The 15,235-nt window shown below is 36.2% G+C and overlaps 1 protein-coding gene across 1 annotated transcript in view; it reads right to left on the bottom strand.

Moving 5' to 3' along the window:
- LOC132549216 (tRNA (guanine(10)-N2)-methyltransferase homolog) overlaps window positions 1–15,235 on the bottom strand; it is a 53,077-nt gene that overhangs the window by 33,990 nt on the left and 3,852 nt on the right. Inside the window, exons 2-8 of the mRNA XM_060213133.1 lie at window positions 14,450–14,518; window positions 13,537–13,610; window positions 12,781–12,862; window positions 12,477–12,569; window positions 8,525–8,665; window positions 6,552–6,724; window positions 690–802 (exon numbers count right to left, since the gene is read on the bottom strand). Of these exons, the coding sequence (XP_060069116.1) occupies window positions 690–802; window positions 6,552–6,724; window positions 8,525–8,665; window positions 12,477–12,569; window positions 12,781–12,862; window positions 13,537–13,610; window positions 14,450–14,518 (745 nt within the window). The remainder of the gene's footprint in view (window positions 1–689; window positions 803–6,551; window positions 6,725–8,524; window positions 8,666–12,476; window positions 12,570–12,780; window positions 12,863–13,536; window positions 13,611–14,449; window positions 14,519–15,235) is intronic.

Here is a 15,235-nt window from a genome sequence, read left to right as displayed (position 1 = left end):
TACATACCATCTGTGTAGTGTTACATACCATATGTGTAGTGTTACATACCATATAGTGTTACATACCATCTGTGTAGTGTTACATACCATATGTGTAGTGTTACATACCATATAGTGTTACATACCATCTGTGTAGTGTTACATACCATATGTGTAGTGTTACATACCATCTGTGTAGTGTTACATACCATATGTGTAGTGTTACATACCATATAGTGTTACATACCATATGTGTAGTGTTACATACCATCTTTATAGTGTTACATACCATATGTGTAGTGTTACATACCATATGTGTAGTGTTACATACCATCTGTGTAGTGTTACATACCATATGTGTAGTGTTACATACCATGTGTGTAGTGTTACGTACCATATAGTGTTACATACCATCTGTGTAGTGTTACATACCATATGTGTAGTGTTACATACCATATAGTGTTATGTACCATATAGTGTTACATACCATCTGTGTAGTGTTACATACCATATGTGTAGTGTTACATACCATGTGTGTAGTGTTACGTACCATATAGTGTTACATACCATCTGTGTAGTGTTACATACCATCTGTGTAGTGTTACATACCATATAGTGTTACATACCATCTGTGTAGTGTTACATACCATCTGTATAGTGTTACATACCATATGTGTAGTGTAACGTACCATGTGTGTAGTGTTACATACCTGTCCCCACAAATGGGTCCATGATCAGATGATTCTTTCTCACCTTGCCAATATTTGCCATTAGAAGAGATAGACCAGCATCCATACTGGTGTTAGCTGTAAACAAAATATAACTATAGTTCATTCATCCCGAATATCACTAATAAAGTATACAAATTGATTTGTCTGAACATAACATAGAATTCAACTCATAATACTGATTTATAATAAGATCATAACACTACTCATCATTACAAGTTCAGTGTTAGTGTAGGCCTTATGCCTTATGTAGGTCCCAGGTTTAGAGTAGGTCCCAGGCTTAGTATAGGTCCCAGGCTTAGTGTAAGTCCTAGGCTTAGTATAGGTCCCAGGCTTAGAGTAGGTCCCAGGCTTAGTATAGGTCCCAGGCTTAGTGTAAGTCCTAGGCTTAGTATAGGTCCCAGGCTTAGTGTAGGTCCCAGGCTTAGTGTAGGTCCCAGGCTTAGTGTAAGTCCTAGGCTTAGTATAGGTCCCAGGCTTAGTGTAGGTCCCAGACTTAGTGTAGGTCTCAGACTTAGTGTAGGTCTTAGGCTTAGTGTAGGTCCTAGGCTTAGTAAAGGACTGAGGCTTAGTGTAAGTCCTAGGCTTAGTGTAGGTCCCAGGTTTAGTGTAGGTCCCAGACAAAGTGTAGGTCCTAGGCTTAGTGTAAGTCTTATTCATAGTGTAGGTCTAAAGCTTTGTGTAGGTCCTTGGCTTAATGTAGGTCTTAGGCTTAGTATAGGTCCTAGGCTTAATATAGGTCAAAGGCTTAGCATTGGTCCTAGGCTTAGTATAGGACTGAGGCTTAGTGTAAGTCCTAGGCTTAGTGTAGGTCCCAGACTTAGTGTAGGTCTTTGGTTTAGTATAGGTCCTAGGCTTAGTGTAGGTCAAAGGCTTAGTATAGGTCCTAGGCTTAGTGTAGGACTGAGGCTTAGTGTAGGACTGAGGCTTAGTGTAGGCCCTAGGCTTAGTGGAGGTCTTTGGCTTTTTGAAGGACTTAGGCTAAGTATAGGTCCTAGGCTTAGTGTAGGTCTTAAGCTTAGTGTAGGTCCTAGGCTTAGTGTAGGTCCCAGACACAGTGTAGGTCTTAAGCTTAGTGCAGGTCCCAGACTTAGTTTAGGTCTTAGGCTTAGTGTAGGTCCGAGGCTTAGTGTAGGTCCCAGACTTAGTGTAGGTCTTAGGCTTAGTATAGGTCCTAGACTTAGTGTAGGTCAAAGGCTTAGTATAGGTCCTAGGATTAGTGTAGGACAGAGGCTTAGTGTAGGTCCTAAGCTTAGTGTAGGTCTTTGGCTTTTTGAAGAACCAAGGCTTAGTATAGGTCCTAGGCTTAGTGTAGGACGGAGGCTTAATATAGGTACAAAGCTTAGTGTAGGTCCCAGACTTAGTGTAGGTCTTAGGCTTAGTGTAAGTCTTATGGATAGTGTAGGTCCTAGGCTTAGTGTAGGTCCCAGACTTAGTGTAGGTCTTAGGCTTAGTATAGGTCCTAGGCTTAGTGTAGGTCAAAGGCTTAGTGTAGGTCCTAAGCTTAGTGTAGGTCTTTGGCTTTTTGAAGAACCTAGGCTTAGGCTTAGTGTAGGACAGAGGCTTAATATAGGTACAAGGCTTAGTGTAGATCTTAGGCTTAGTTAGGTCTTAGGCTTAGTGTAGGTCCTCAGCTTAGTGTAGGTCCTAAGTTTAGTGAAGGTCCTAGGCTTAGTGAAGGTCATAGGCTTAGTGAAGGTCATAGGTCATAGGCTTAGTGTAGGTCCTAAGCTAACAGGTGTTTATATACAGTATACAGACAGTCAAAACAGGTGTTTATATACAGTATACAGACAGTCAAAACAGGTGTTTATATACAGTATACAGACAGTCAAAACAGGTGTTTATATACAGTATACAGACAGTCAAAACAGGTGTTTATATACAGTATACAGACAGTCAAAACAGGTGTTTATATACAGTATACAGACAGTCAAAACAGGTGTTTATATACAGTATACAGACAGTCAAAACAGGTGTTTATATACAGTATACAGACAGTCAAAACAGGTGTTTATATACAGTATACAGACAGTCAAAACAGGTGTTTATATACAGTATACAGATAGTCAAAACAGGTGTTTATATACAGTATACAGACAGTCAAAACAGGTTACAGACGGTCAAAACAGGTGTTTATATACAGTATACAGACGGTCAAAACAGGTGTTTATATACAGTATACAGACGGTCAAAACAGGTGTTTATATACAGTATACAGACAGTCAAAACAGGTGTTTATATACAGAGTCATACAGATATACAGTCAACAGTCAAAACAGGTGTTTATATACAGTATAAAACAGGTGTTTATATACAGTATACAGTCAAAACAGGTGTTTATATATACAGACAGTCAAAACAGGTGTTTATATACAGTATACAGACAGTCAAAACAGGTGTTTATATACAGTATACAGACAGTCAAAACAGGTGTTTATATACAGTATACAGACAGTCAAAACAGGTGTTTATATACAGTATACAGACAGTCAAAACAGGTGTTTATATACAGTATACAGACAGTCAAAACAGGTGTTTATATACAGTATACAGACAGTCAAAACAGGTGTTTCTATACAGTATACAGATAGTCAATACAGGTGTTTATATACAGTATACAGACATTCAAAACAGGTGTTTATATACAGTATACAGACATTCAAAACAGGTCAAACAGACAGTCAAAACAGGTGTTTATATACAGTATACAGACAGTCAAAACAGGTGTTTATATACAGTATACAGACAGTCAAAACAGGTGTTTATATACAGTATACAGACAGTCAAAACAGGTGTTTATATACAGTATACAGACAGTCAAAACAGGTGTTTATATACAGTATACAGACAGTCAAAACAGGTGTTTATATACAGTATACAGACAGTCAAAACAGGTGTTTATATACAGTATACAGACGGTCAAAACAGGTGTTTATATACAGTATACAGACGGTCAAAACAGGTGTTTATATACAGTATACAGACGGTCAAAACAGGTGTTTATATACAGTATACAGACAGTCAAAACAGGTCAATATACAGGTAAAACAGATATACAGTATACAGACAGTCAAAACAGGTGTTTATATACAGTATACAGACAGTCAAAACAGGTGTTTATATACAGTATACAGACAGTCAAAACAGGTGTTTATATACAGTATACAGACAGTCAAAACAGGTGTTTAAAGATTATACAGACAGTCAAAACAGGTGTTTATATACAGTATACAGACAGTCAAAACAGGTGTTTATATACAGTATACAGACAGTCACAGACAGTCAAAACAGGTGTTTCTATACAGTATACAGATAGTCAATACAGGTGTTTATATACAGTATACAGACAGTCAAAACAGGTGTTTAAAGATTATACAGACAGTCAAAACAGGTGTTTATATACAGTATACAGACAGTCAAAACAGGTGTTTATATACAGTATACAGACAGTCAAAACAGGTGTTTATATACAGTATACAGACAGTCAAAACAGGTGTTTATATACAGTATACAGACAGTCAAAACAGGTGTTTATATACAGTATACAGACAGTCAAAACAGGTGTTTATATACAGACAGTCAAAACAGGTGTTTATATACAGTATACAGACAGTCAAAACAGGTGTTTATATACAGTATACAGACAGTCAAAACAGGTGTTTAAAGATTATACAGACAGTCAAAAAAGGTATTTATATACAGTATACAGACAGTCAAAACAGGTGTTTATATACAGTATACAGACAGTCAAAACAGGTGTTTATATACAGTATACAGACAGTCAAAACAGGTGTTTATATACAGTATACAGACAGTCAAAACAGGTGTTTATATACAGTATACAGACAGTCAAAACAGGTGTTTATATACAGTATACAGACAGTCAAAACAGGTGTTTATATACAGTATACAGACAGTCAAAACAGGTGTTTATATACAGTATACAGACAGTCAAAACAGGTGTTTATATACAGTATACAGACAGTCAAAACAGGTGTTTATATACAGTATACAGACAGTCAAAACAGGTGTTTATATACAGTATACAGACAGTCAAAACAGGTGTTTATATACAGTATACAGACAGTCAAAACAGGTGTTTATATACAGTATACAGACAGTCAAAACAGGTGTTTATATACAGTATACAGACAGTCAAAACAGGTGTTTATATACAGTATACAGACAGTCAAAACAGGTGTTTATATACAGTATACAGACAGTCAAAACAGGTGTTTATATACAGTATACAGACAGTCAAAACAGGTGTTTATATACAGTATACAGACATATACAGACAGTCAAAACAGGTGTTTATATACAGTATACAGACAGTCAAAAAAGGTATTTATATACAGTATACAGTCAAAACAGGTGTTTATATACAGTATACAGACAGTCAAAACAGGTGTTTATATACAGTATACAGACAGTCAAAACAGGTGTTTATATACAGTATACAGACAGTCAAAAAAGGTATTTATATACAGTATACAGACAGTCAAATCAGGTGTTTAAAGATTATACGGAGTTAAAAAAGGTACTTATATACAGTATACAGACAGTCAAAACAGGTGTTTATATACAGTATACAGACAGTCAAAACAGGTGTTTATATACAGTATACAGACAGTCAAAACAGGTGTTTATATACAGTATACAGACAGTCAAAACAGGTGTTTATATACAGTATACAGACAGTCAAAACAGGTTTTTATATACAGTATACAGACAGTCAAAACAGGTGTTTATATACAGTATACAGACAGTCAAAACAGGTGTTTATATACAGTATACAGACAGTCAAAACAGGTGTTTATATACAGTATACAGACAGTCAAAACAGGTGTTTATATACAGTATACAGACAGTCAAAAAAGGTATTTATATACAGTATACAGACAGTCAAAACAGGTGTTTATATACAGTATACAGACAGTCAAAACAGGTGTTTATATACAGTATACAGACAGTCAAAACAGGTGTTTATATACAGTATACAGACAGTCAAAACAGGTGTTTATATACAGTATACAGACAGTCAAAACAGGTGTTTAAAGGTGTTTATATACAGTATACAGACAGTCAAAACAGGTGTTTATATACAGACAGTACTTTTATATACATACAGACATCAAAACAGGTGTTTATATACAGTATACAGTATACAGACAGTCAAAACAGGTGTTTATATACAGTATACAGACAGTCAAAACAGGTGTTTATATACAGTATACAGTCAGTCAAAACAGGTGTTTATATACAGTATACAGACAGTCAAAACAGGTGTTTATATACAGTATACAGACAGTCAAAACAGGTGTTTATATACAGTATACAGACAGTCAAAACAGGTGTTTATATACAGTATACAGACAGTCAAAACAGGTGTTTATATACAGTATACAGACAGTCAAAACAGGTGTTTATATACAGTATACAGACAGTCAAAACAGGTGTTTATATACAGTATACAGACAGTCAAAACAGGTGTTTATATACAGTATACAGACAGTCAAAACAGGTGTTTATATACAGTATACAGACAGTCAAAACAGGTGTTTATATACAGTATACAGACAGTCAAAACAGGTGTTTATATACAGTATACAGACAGTCAAAACAGGTGTTTATATACAGTATACAGATAGTCAAAACAGGTGCTTAAAGATTATACAGACAGTTAAAAAAGGTATTTAAAGATTATACAGACAGTCAAAAAAGGTATTTAAAGATTATACAGACAGTCAAAAAAGGTATTTAAAGATTTATACAGACAGTCAAAAAAGGTATTGCAAACTTTTCAATTTTGCCAAAGAATCAATAAAATCGTTAATTAACATAACTGGTTCAACTTCACTCTTGTCACATTCACTTTCGATATCATCTGTCTCCTCTGATTCACAATCTGTGTCCTCCTCTCGAATGCATGCCAGTATTGAGGAGGCTGGGTTATCCCAATTGGTCAAACTATCATCGCAGGTTTTGACATTTGCGTCAATTGAACACAGTTCCTTAAAGTCACATCCGAAAATTTCATGTGACATTTTTACAACACTTAAAAGGATATCATCATCATCGTTGTCATTGTCATCGGAACCCGCAGGATCACTGTCTTCCTGTACTTGGGAGTTTGTAGTTTGGTGTGAGTTCTCAGTCATTCAGTCAAACCGCGCCTTTTTTAAACACTTCTCGATAGTAGTCTTCCACCTCATCCCACAACTTCTTTAACCAGTAAATTGCGTCCAGAATCAATATATCGCGCAACATTTCACTTTTGCTTTTTGTGGTTCTATCCAATTCCTTAATCATGTGATTAAGTTGACGCTTGTGAAATTTAAGTTTCAAAGTTTATATTATATCTTAATCCACTGGCTGAGCCTTGGTGGTGACATTTGGGAAGAATTTCAGCTTTAGCTGATCCAGTTGGAGTTTTGGATGGGAGGGGGCATTATCTATGAAAAGTAAAATGTTCCTCTTTTGTCGTCTCATAATTCAGACTTTAGCCATCATCCATATTGAATATGTTGTGTGCTTCGTATCCCTTACCGTTCGGCTTTTCTTTTTAATATTTGGAGAACTTGCGTCCTGCCAACACTGAGGTCTTTAGCAACGGCCCATGCACTTTTTCCAGTGTCAAGCATCGAAAGTGCATTGTAGCACTCTTCAAGAGTTTAAGTTTTTCGTTTGCTGCTCATATTTCGAAGTGATTTGCCACAATAGTGATAATATGCCTGTATTGTGTATACCAGTGACGTAAAAGAAATTAAACTCAATATAAAACGCATGGTGAATTGTGTTTACATGCCATCAGCTGTTTTCTATGTAGGAATGTTCACGTGGCGAGAAAACGTGACTTGCAGTCAAGAAAGCTTGTCAAATGACTTGTGGAAAAAACGGCCGTTTAAACAAGGTTCGATCACGAGTTTGGGGACGAAAAGGGTGGCCGCTGGCCATGTTAGACAGGTGGCTGTTAAATTAGGTATCATTAATAAGCAAAAACGATTGGGAGGGTCTGAAAACGGCCGTTATAAGCATGTGGCCGTCTAACTAAGGTGGCCGTTATGACAGGTTAGACTGTATATTACAAAGAAAACGAGATCGAACATTTAGTCTGGTAGATTCAGTAATATCGGCAGTCTTCCTAGGATGGATTACTAGTGGAATACAGGAGTCCTGTTCAAAGATGTGTAAACAGCAAATATCGAGGACCACCTATAGGAGGATTCTGAGGACGGCATACACAGCACCCCAACTTTTTTTTGTTTTTGCATGTCAACTATTAAACAGTTTTGATTCTTCCTATCGATATTGTCTGGTTGTCTATATTTGCTATTTTATAGATTCTTTTTCTTTCTTTTTTTTTGTTTTTGTTACACAATATTTTATTATTCCAGCGATAATTGAGACTGCCAGGGTTGGGACTCTGGGATCACTCCCTTACAAATAATGCCCTCTCCACAGAAGGGTTCTCGCACACCATACACCATTCATATGTACAAAATATACATATTTACATAGTTTTTTTCCAAATATCTCCATTCTTCTTTTACAACTACTTCACATCACTTTCAAACAGTTCATTGTACAGTTTTGTTTTATACAAGCTGATCCAATTTTCACACACATTTTACACATAATACACACTGAATATCTTGTAATATCAAACAAGGGCCTGTGGACTGATGTAGGCCTTTAGGAGGATGGCTGGGGTTTCTATCTCTTTTGATTAAAGGAGATTTAAAGGGACACAACTCCATTTTATTGCTATCTTATAAATATGTTCAACTATATATTATATATTTTGACTTTACCTGCCTTCCAAAATAGATGTGATGTGGATGGTCTGGAGGCTGGCTGCCATATGGTCCATAATCCTCCAAAAGATAAAATGTCCCATCTGGATTTTTTAAATTTACTTCACCTTGAAAATCTAGCACATCATCAGGCAAATTCTACAGAAAAAAAAATGTGCATCAAAATTAAGTCTTAACAAGTACTAATTGTAGTGGGGACCATTACAAATGTCCCCCAAATGACCATTCAGCAGTAAATGATCACAATAATCAGACCTGCAGTCATGCCAAACATGGACAACGCCATTTTGCTCCTATAGTGCCACCTAATACATATATACCAATTTTCACGAAAATCGGACAATATCTAAAATTTGGCCAAATTCTGACCACAGCTGACCACTCAGATGACCGATCGATGAGCGAATGAAAAATGGACTATGCCATTTTGCTCCTAGTTCCACCTTATACATATATACTAATTTTCACGAAAATCAGACAATATCTAAAATTTGGCCAAATTTTGACCACAACTGACCGCTCAGATGACCAACTGGAAAAATTCAAGTGGCCTGCACTCAGCCTCGCATGTATGAATATGTGTGTAAAGTTTTTTAAATTCCATGCAATAGTTTTTGAGAAACGCGTTGGAAACCTCGTTTTGGGGACATAAATATGGCTGTATAAACTACAGAAAATACTCCCACTTGTTCCTCTAGATGTTATCAACAATTGCACTGTGTCTAGTAATGGGAGGGAGTCCCATGGGTCTTAACGGTCACCGCAGTCACAAAGCTTCTTCTAACATAGAAGTTATTTTGTTACAAAAAGTAATGTAACTTTAACTATATTGTATATACAATGTGAATGTAAATTGTATATACATTTACTGCTGTCCCATGTTTGAATCAAAAGAAATTACACGCAAGATTTGAATTTTCCTATATATAATCTTCCATCCAGGAACAGTAGAATATCTGTGAAATTTCAGCATCAATTTGACTCATTTTTGACCATGTCAATCAGCCCCTGGGGGTCAGTCAAGGTCAATATGGGCATCTCATCAAACTATCAGCTAACACTAATAGAAAAAAATCTAACCAAGTTTGAGCTATTTTTGAAAGAAAATAAACAAATTATGCTCAAAAATGTAATTTTCCTATACAAAATACAGTAAATTTTATTCCCTCCCCAAGGGAAAATGTGAGATCCATTTCTGAAGGATTTTGTAAAATTTCGTTGAAATCGGTTTAGGGGTTTTCTAGAAGTCAAAAATGTTAAAATTTTACAACCTATGATAGAAGACTGTAATAGCAATTATAAAACCTGTTACATATATATATAATACTTTCAAACTACTATGAATCAAACTTCCATGATTCAAAATTCTTGATGTATCAAAGTTTTTGTCTGTTCACAAATTTCATTCTGATATATTGCTGCTGATTTACCCCTCTATGAATCTAAGTTTTATAAATCATACTTTGGGATGTATCAGTTTTTTCATGGGCCGTAAACTGTGATAACACAGTAATTGACACTTCATGATACAAACATTTACCTTTACAGGTATTATCACCCCATAGCAACACACATTTCAACACAGATTGCTACCTGACAATGGGATTAATTATTATTGGCTTTTTGATAAGCTATTACTAAATGACTGGACACAGATTAAAGTTTAATTGCTCACTTACAAGCTATGGTATCTAATAAATGATAATGGGACCTCATGTGATGTTTACCACCACCATTGCAGTAATGGCACTTAGTTTGGTCTAATTTACAAAATTGTGAAAAAATCAGAGGAAATCCTGTCTCTTGGATGATGTCATACATACCCAAAGCATCACTTTAAGTTTAAAGTATAAAAACATGAAAAGCAAGGATATTTATCTGTCAATCATTTTCTTCTATTGACCCAGAGTTGCTGTCTTCAGAATATCAGCAAACATTTGTGTCATTCTATGACCAAAAATGTGTGAGGTTAGTGCTGTCTTCTCTGGACTGAATACATTATATTAATTTGCTTTCATTGAAATTCATTAGTACCCATAACATGTATGTATCAGTCTTAAAGTAATTACACTAACACTTCACCACTCTAATGGGCCATGTCATTTCAAATCAATCTGTAAAATAAACATGCTGTGTGACATGAAGGTATAAATGTAAACATAAGCATACATTGTCAATTTCTTGTTGATTTCTATTTAAAGAAATGTTTTTATCTTTTCATGAATGAAAATGTTTTGTTTTAAGATCAAAATGCACCTTTTCATTTACACTTGTGTTTTTGTATTTGTCATCTTTGTTCAGTTGAATATTGTGTCATCAAGTGCCACTATAGCCATGAACATGAAGACATTGATAGCCCAATGATTTAAAGGTGAAGTAATTGTGGTAGTCCCTTGAGCTTCAAAACATCAAAGTTTTTCTGTATAATTACTTGAACCACACACCTCAGATCTTCACCCGAGAAACACACACTGTCCTCTATATGGATAAAACCACACACCTCAGATCTTCACCCGAGAAACACACACTGTCCTCTATATGGATAAAACCACACACCTCAGATCTTCACCCGAGAAACACACACTGTCCTCTATATGGATAAAACCACACACCTCAGATCTTCACCCGAGAAACACACACTGTCCTCTATATGGATAAAACCACACACCTCAGATCTTCACCCGAGAAACACACACTGTCCTCTATATGGATAAAACCACACACCTCAGATCTTCACCTGATAAACACATTGTCCTCTATATGAATAAAACCACACACCTCAGATCTTCACCCGAGAAACACACACTGTCCTCCATATGGATAAAACCACACACCTCAGGTCTTCACCCGAGAAACACACACTGTCCTCTATATGGATAAAACCACACACCTCAGATCTTCACCCGAGAAACACACACTGTCCTCTATATGGATAAAACCACACACCTCAGATCTTCACCCGAGAAACACACACTGTCCTCTATATGGATAAAACCACACACCTCAGATCTTCACCCGAGAAACACACACTGTCCTCTATATGGATAAAACCACACACCTCAGATCTTCACCCGAGAAACACACACTGTCCTCTATATGGATAAAACCACACACCTCAGATCTTCACCCGAGAAACACACACTGTCCTCTATATGGATAAAACCACACACCTCAGATCTTCACCCGAGAAACACACACTGTCCTCTATATGAATAAAACCACACACCTCAGATCTTCACCTGATAAACACACACTGTTCTCTATATGGATAAAACCACACACCTCAGATCTTCACCCGAGAAACACACACTCTCCTCTATATGGATAAAACCACACACCTCAGATCTTCACCTGATAAACACACACTGTCCTCTATATGGATAAAACCACACACCTCAGATCTTCACCCGAGAAACACACACTGTCCTCTATATGGATAAAACCACACACCTCAGATCTTCACCTGATAAACACACACTGTCCTCTATATGGATAAAACCACACACCTCAGATCTTCACCTGATAAACACACACTGTCCTCTATATGAATAAAACCACACACCTCAGATCTTCACCTGATAAACACACACTGTCCTCTATATGGATAAAACCACACACCTCAGATCTTCACCCGAGAAACACACACTGTCCTCTATATGGATAAAACCACACACCTCAGATCTTCACCTGATAAACACACACTGTCCTCTATATGGATAAAACCACACACCTCAGATCTTCACCTGATAAACACACACTGTTCTCTATATGGATAAAACCACACACCTCAGATCTTCACCCGAGAAACACACACTGTCCTCTATATGGATAAAACCACACACCTCAGATCTTCACCCGAGAAACACACACTGTCCTCTATATGGATAAAACCACACACCTCAGATCTTCACCTGATAAACACATTGTCCTCTGTGTGACTAACACTTACTTTAAACTTTTCCAATTTATAAAGATGACTGAGTTTCTTGTTAAAAGCATCTAGCTCCAACTTGAAGGATTTTTCTTTCACGAAATGTGGTGCCTGAAAAACAAAATGGAGAGTTTAAAATGAACCATAAACAGTTATGTTTCAATATGAGTATTGGTGTCATATCACACAAGTAACTATCAATGTCATATAATGTCATAACAAACACTGATAACCAAATATACTTCAGTTCTAGATAAGTACTATCATGTCCCAACAGCCCAAATTTCTACTTAGTACATAACTCATTGATTTTTATACAAACCATGACATTTCTGCTGGTGTCTCTCAGACTTTTGTTCAGTTCTATATAAGTGGTGCCATGTCCCCACAGTTCAATTATGTTCCTGGTAATAAAAAAAGGATATATAGTTATACATCACTATTTTCAGCATTCCATCTTTTCCCTGAAGTGATTTCTAAATCAGTATCCTCAACGCTTACTATATGGAACACCTCATCCCTTTTCCCTGAAGTGATTTCTAAATCAGTATCCTCAATGCTTGCTATTTGGAACACCTCATCCCTTTTCCCTGAAGTGATTTCTAAATCAGTATCCACAATGCTTGCTATTTGGAACACCTCATCCTTAAATCAATGCTTGCTATTTGGAACACCTCATCCTTTTTCCCTGAAGTGATTTCTAAATCAGTATCCTCAATGCTTGCTATTTGGAACACCTCATCAAACTTTTCCCTGAAGTGATTTCTAAATCAGTATCCTCAATGCTTGCTATTTGGAACACCTCATCCCTTTTCCCTGAAGTGATTTCTAAATCAGTATCCTCAATGCTTGCTATTTGGAACACCTCATTCCTTTTCCCTGAAGTGATTTCTAAATCAGTATCCTCAATGCTTGCTATTTGGAACACCTCATCCCTTTTCCCTGAAGTGATTTCTAAATCAGTATCCTCATTGTTTGTTCTTTTCTTGCTATTTCTTGAGAGTTGCCAGTGGACCTTTCTTAAATTTTATATGTAGGTTCATAATATATTGATTGTATGATTTATTGATACACTTACTTTATCAAAACAGACCGACTTCCAATTTTTCTCACACTCTCCTCAGAGTACATCTTCACTAATAAATAAGGGTTCTGTTGAAATAAAAAAGTACAAATTCAAAATCAACTAAATAATGTACTGTAAATCACTTATTGATGGGATTTATTTTCATGCTAATATGCAAGGAGACTGAATCACAATTTAAGATCCCTCACTATGACTTTCACAAAAACAACTCTAGATGGAGTCTTGGAGAGTCTAGGTCTCTACTAGCTCATCATTTTTAATTTGAAGTCTTTTCTAGATAAGCATTCATTACATCATGTATTCATGAATATATCAAAAAAGGTAAGTTTACAAAATAAAGTATTCATCAAATTTTAGTGATTTCCAATAATATTAATGTTCCTCGATTTCAAAAAAACTGCACAATCATTCATTTTTGTAGATAATTCATTTTTGATGATTTTGAGGGAACAATGTAATCACAGTGAAAATAATGAAGCCAAATGAAACCACATTACTCATTCTTTATGACCTAAAATCAGATCCCACAATTAGAGGTTTCTCTTTATAAGTACATGGCAGACTTAACTACATTCCCACTATAATACAAGTAGAATGACATATCACTGATAACACTCAACTACATTCCCACTATAATACCAGTAGAATGACATATCACTGATAACACTCAACTACATTCCCAGTATAATACAAGTAGAATGACATATCACTGATAACACTCAACTACATTCCCACTATAATACAAGTAGAATGACATATCACTGATAACACTCAACTACATTCCCACTATAATACAAGTAGAATGACATATCACTGATAACACTCAACTACATTCCCACTATAATACTAGTAGAATGACATATCACTGATAACACTCAACTACATTCCCACTATAATGACATACATTAACATGAATATCTTTTTCTTGCCATTGGATATCAGCATGGAACAAGTCAATCAAGGCCTTGAACTCCTGTGTTAAAAAAGAGAGATATAAAGCAGACTTAAGTGACAAAATATTGATGTACAAGTCATTTATTATCAGTTGTCAACTTCACAATATATTACAAGGTTTAATCTGTATAGCAATATATTCTACATGTAACAACAAGGAAGAAAAATTTTTGAGCATTGAATCGCATGGGTGTTAAATTGTGATGGGTTTTGCATCCTCGATACTCCAGGGGTTACAATCACTTTCACTCTCTGTACCCCTGGAACCATCCTCGATACTCCATGTGTAACAACCACTTTCGCTCTCTATACCCCTGGAACCATCCTCGATACTCTCGTGGTTAAAATCACTTTCACTCTCTGTACCCCTGGAACCATCCTCGATACTCCAGGGGTTACAATCACTTTCGCTCTCTATTCCCATGGAACCATCCTCGATACTCCAGGGGTTACGATCACTTTCTCTCTCTTTACCCCTGGAACCATCCTCGATACTCCAGGGGTTACGATCACTTTCGCTCTCTATTCCCATGGAACCATCCTCGATACTCCAGGGGTTACGATCACTTTCTCTGTCTGTACCCCTGGAACCATCCTCGATACTCCAGGGGTTACAATCACTTTCGCTCTCTATTCCCATGGAAAATGTCATGGCAAAAATTATCATTCTATGTGAAACACCTTGTGGACTAGATGAAATGACTAGTTTGATACTTTGATTTATATAAAGAATCTT

Source organism: Ylistrum balloti, unplaced genomic scaffold, assembly GCF_031769215.1.
Source record: "Ylistrum balloti isolate Yb309-2 unplaced genomic scaffold, AGI_CSIRO_Ybal_v1 Utg370050, whole genome shotgun sequence".
Classification (NCBI taxonomy): Eukaryota; Metazoa; Mollusca; class Bivalvia; order Pectinida; family Pectinidae; genus Ylistrum; species Ylistrum balloti.
Note: the sequence above shows the minus strand (reverse complement) of the source record. Positions and strands in the feature narration are given on the sequence as shown.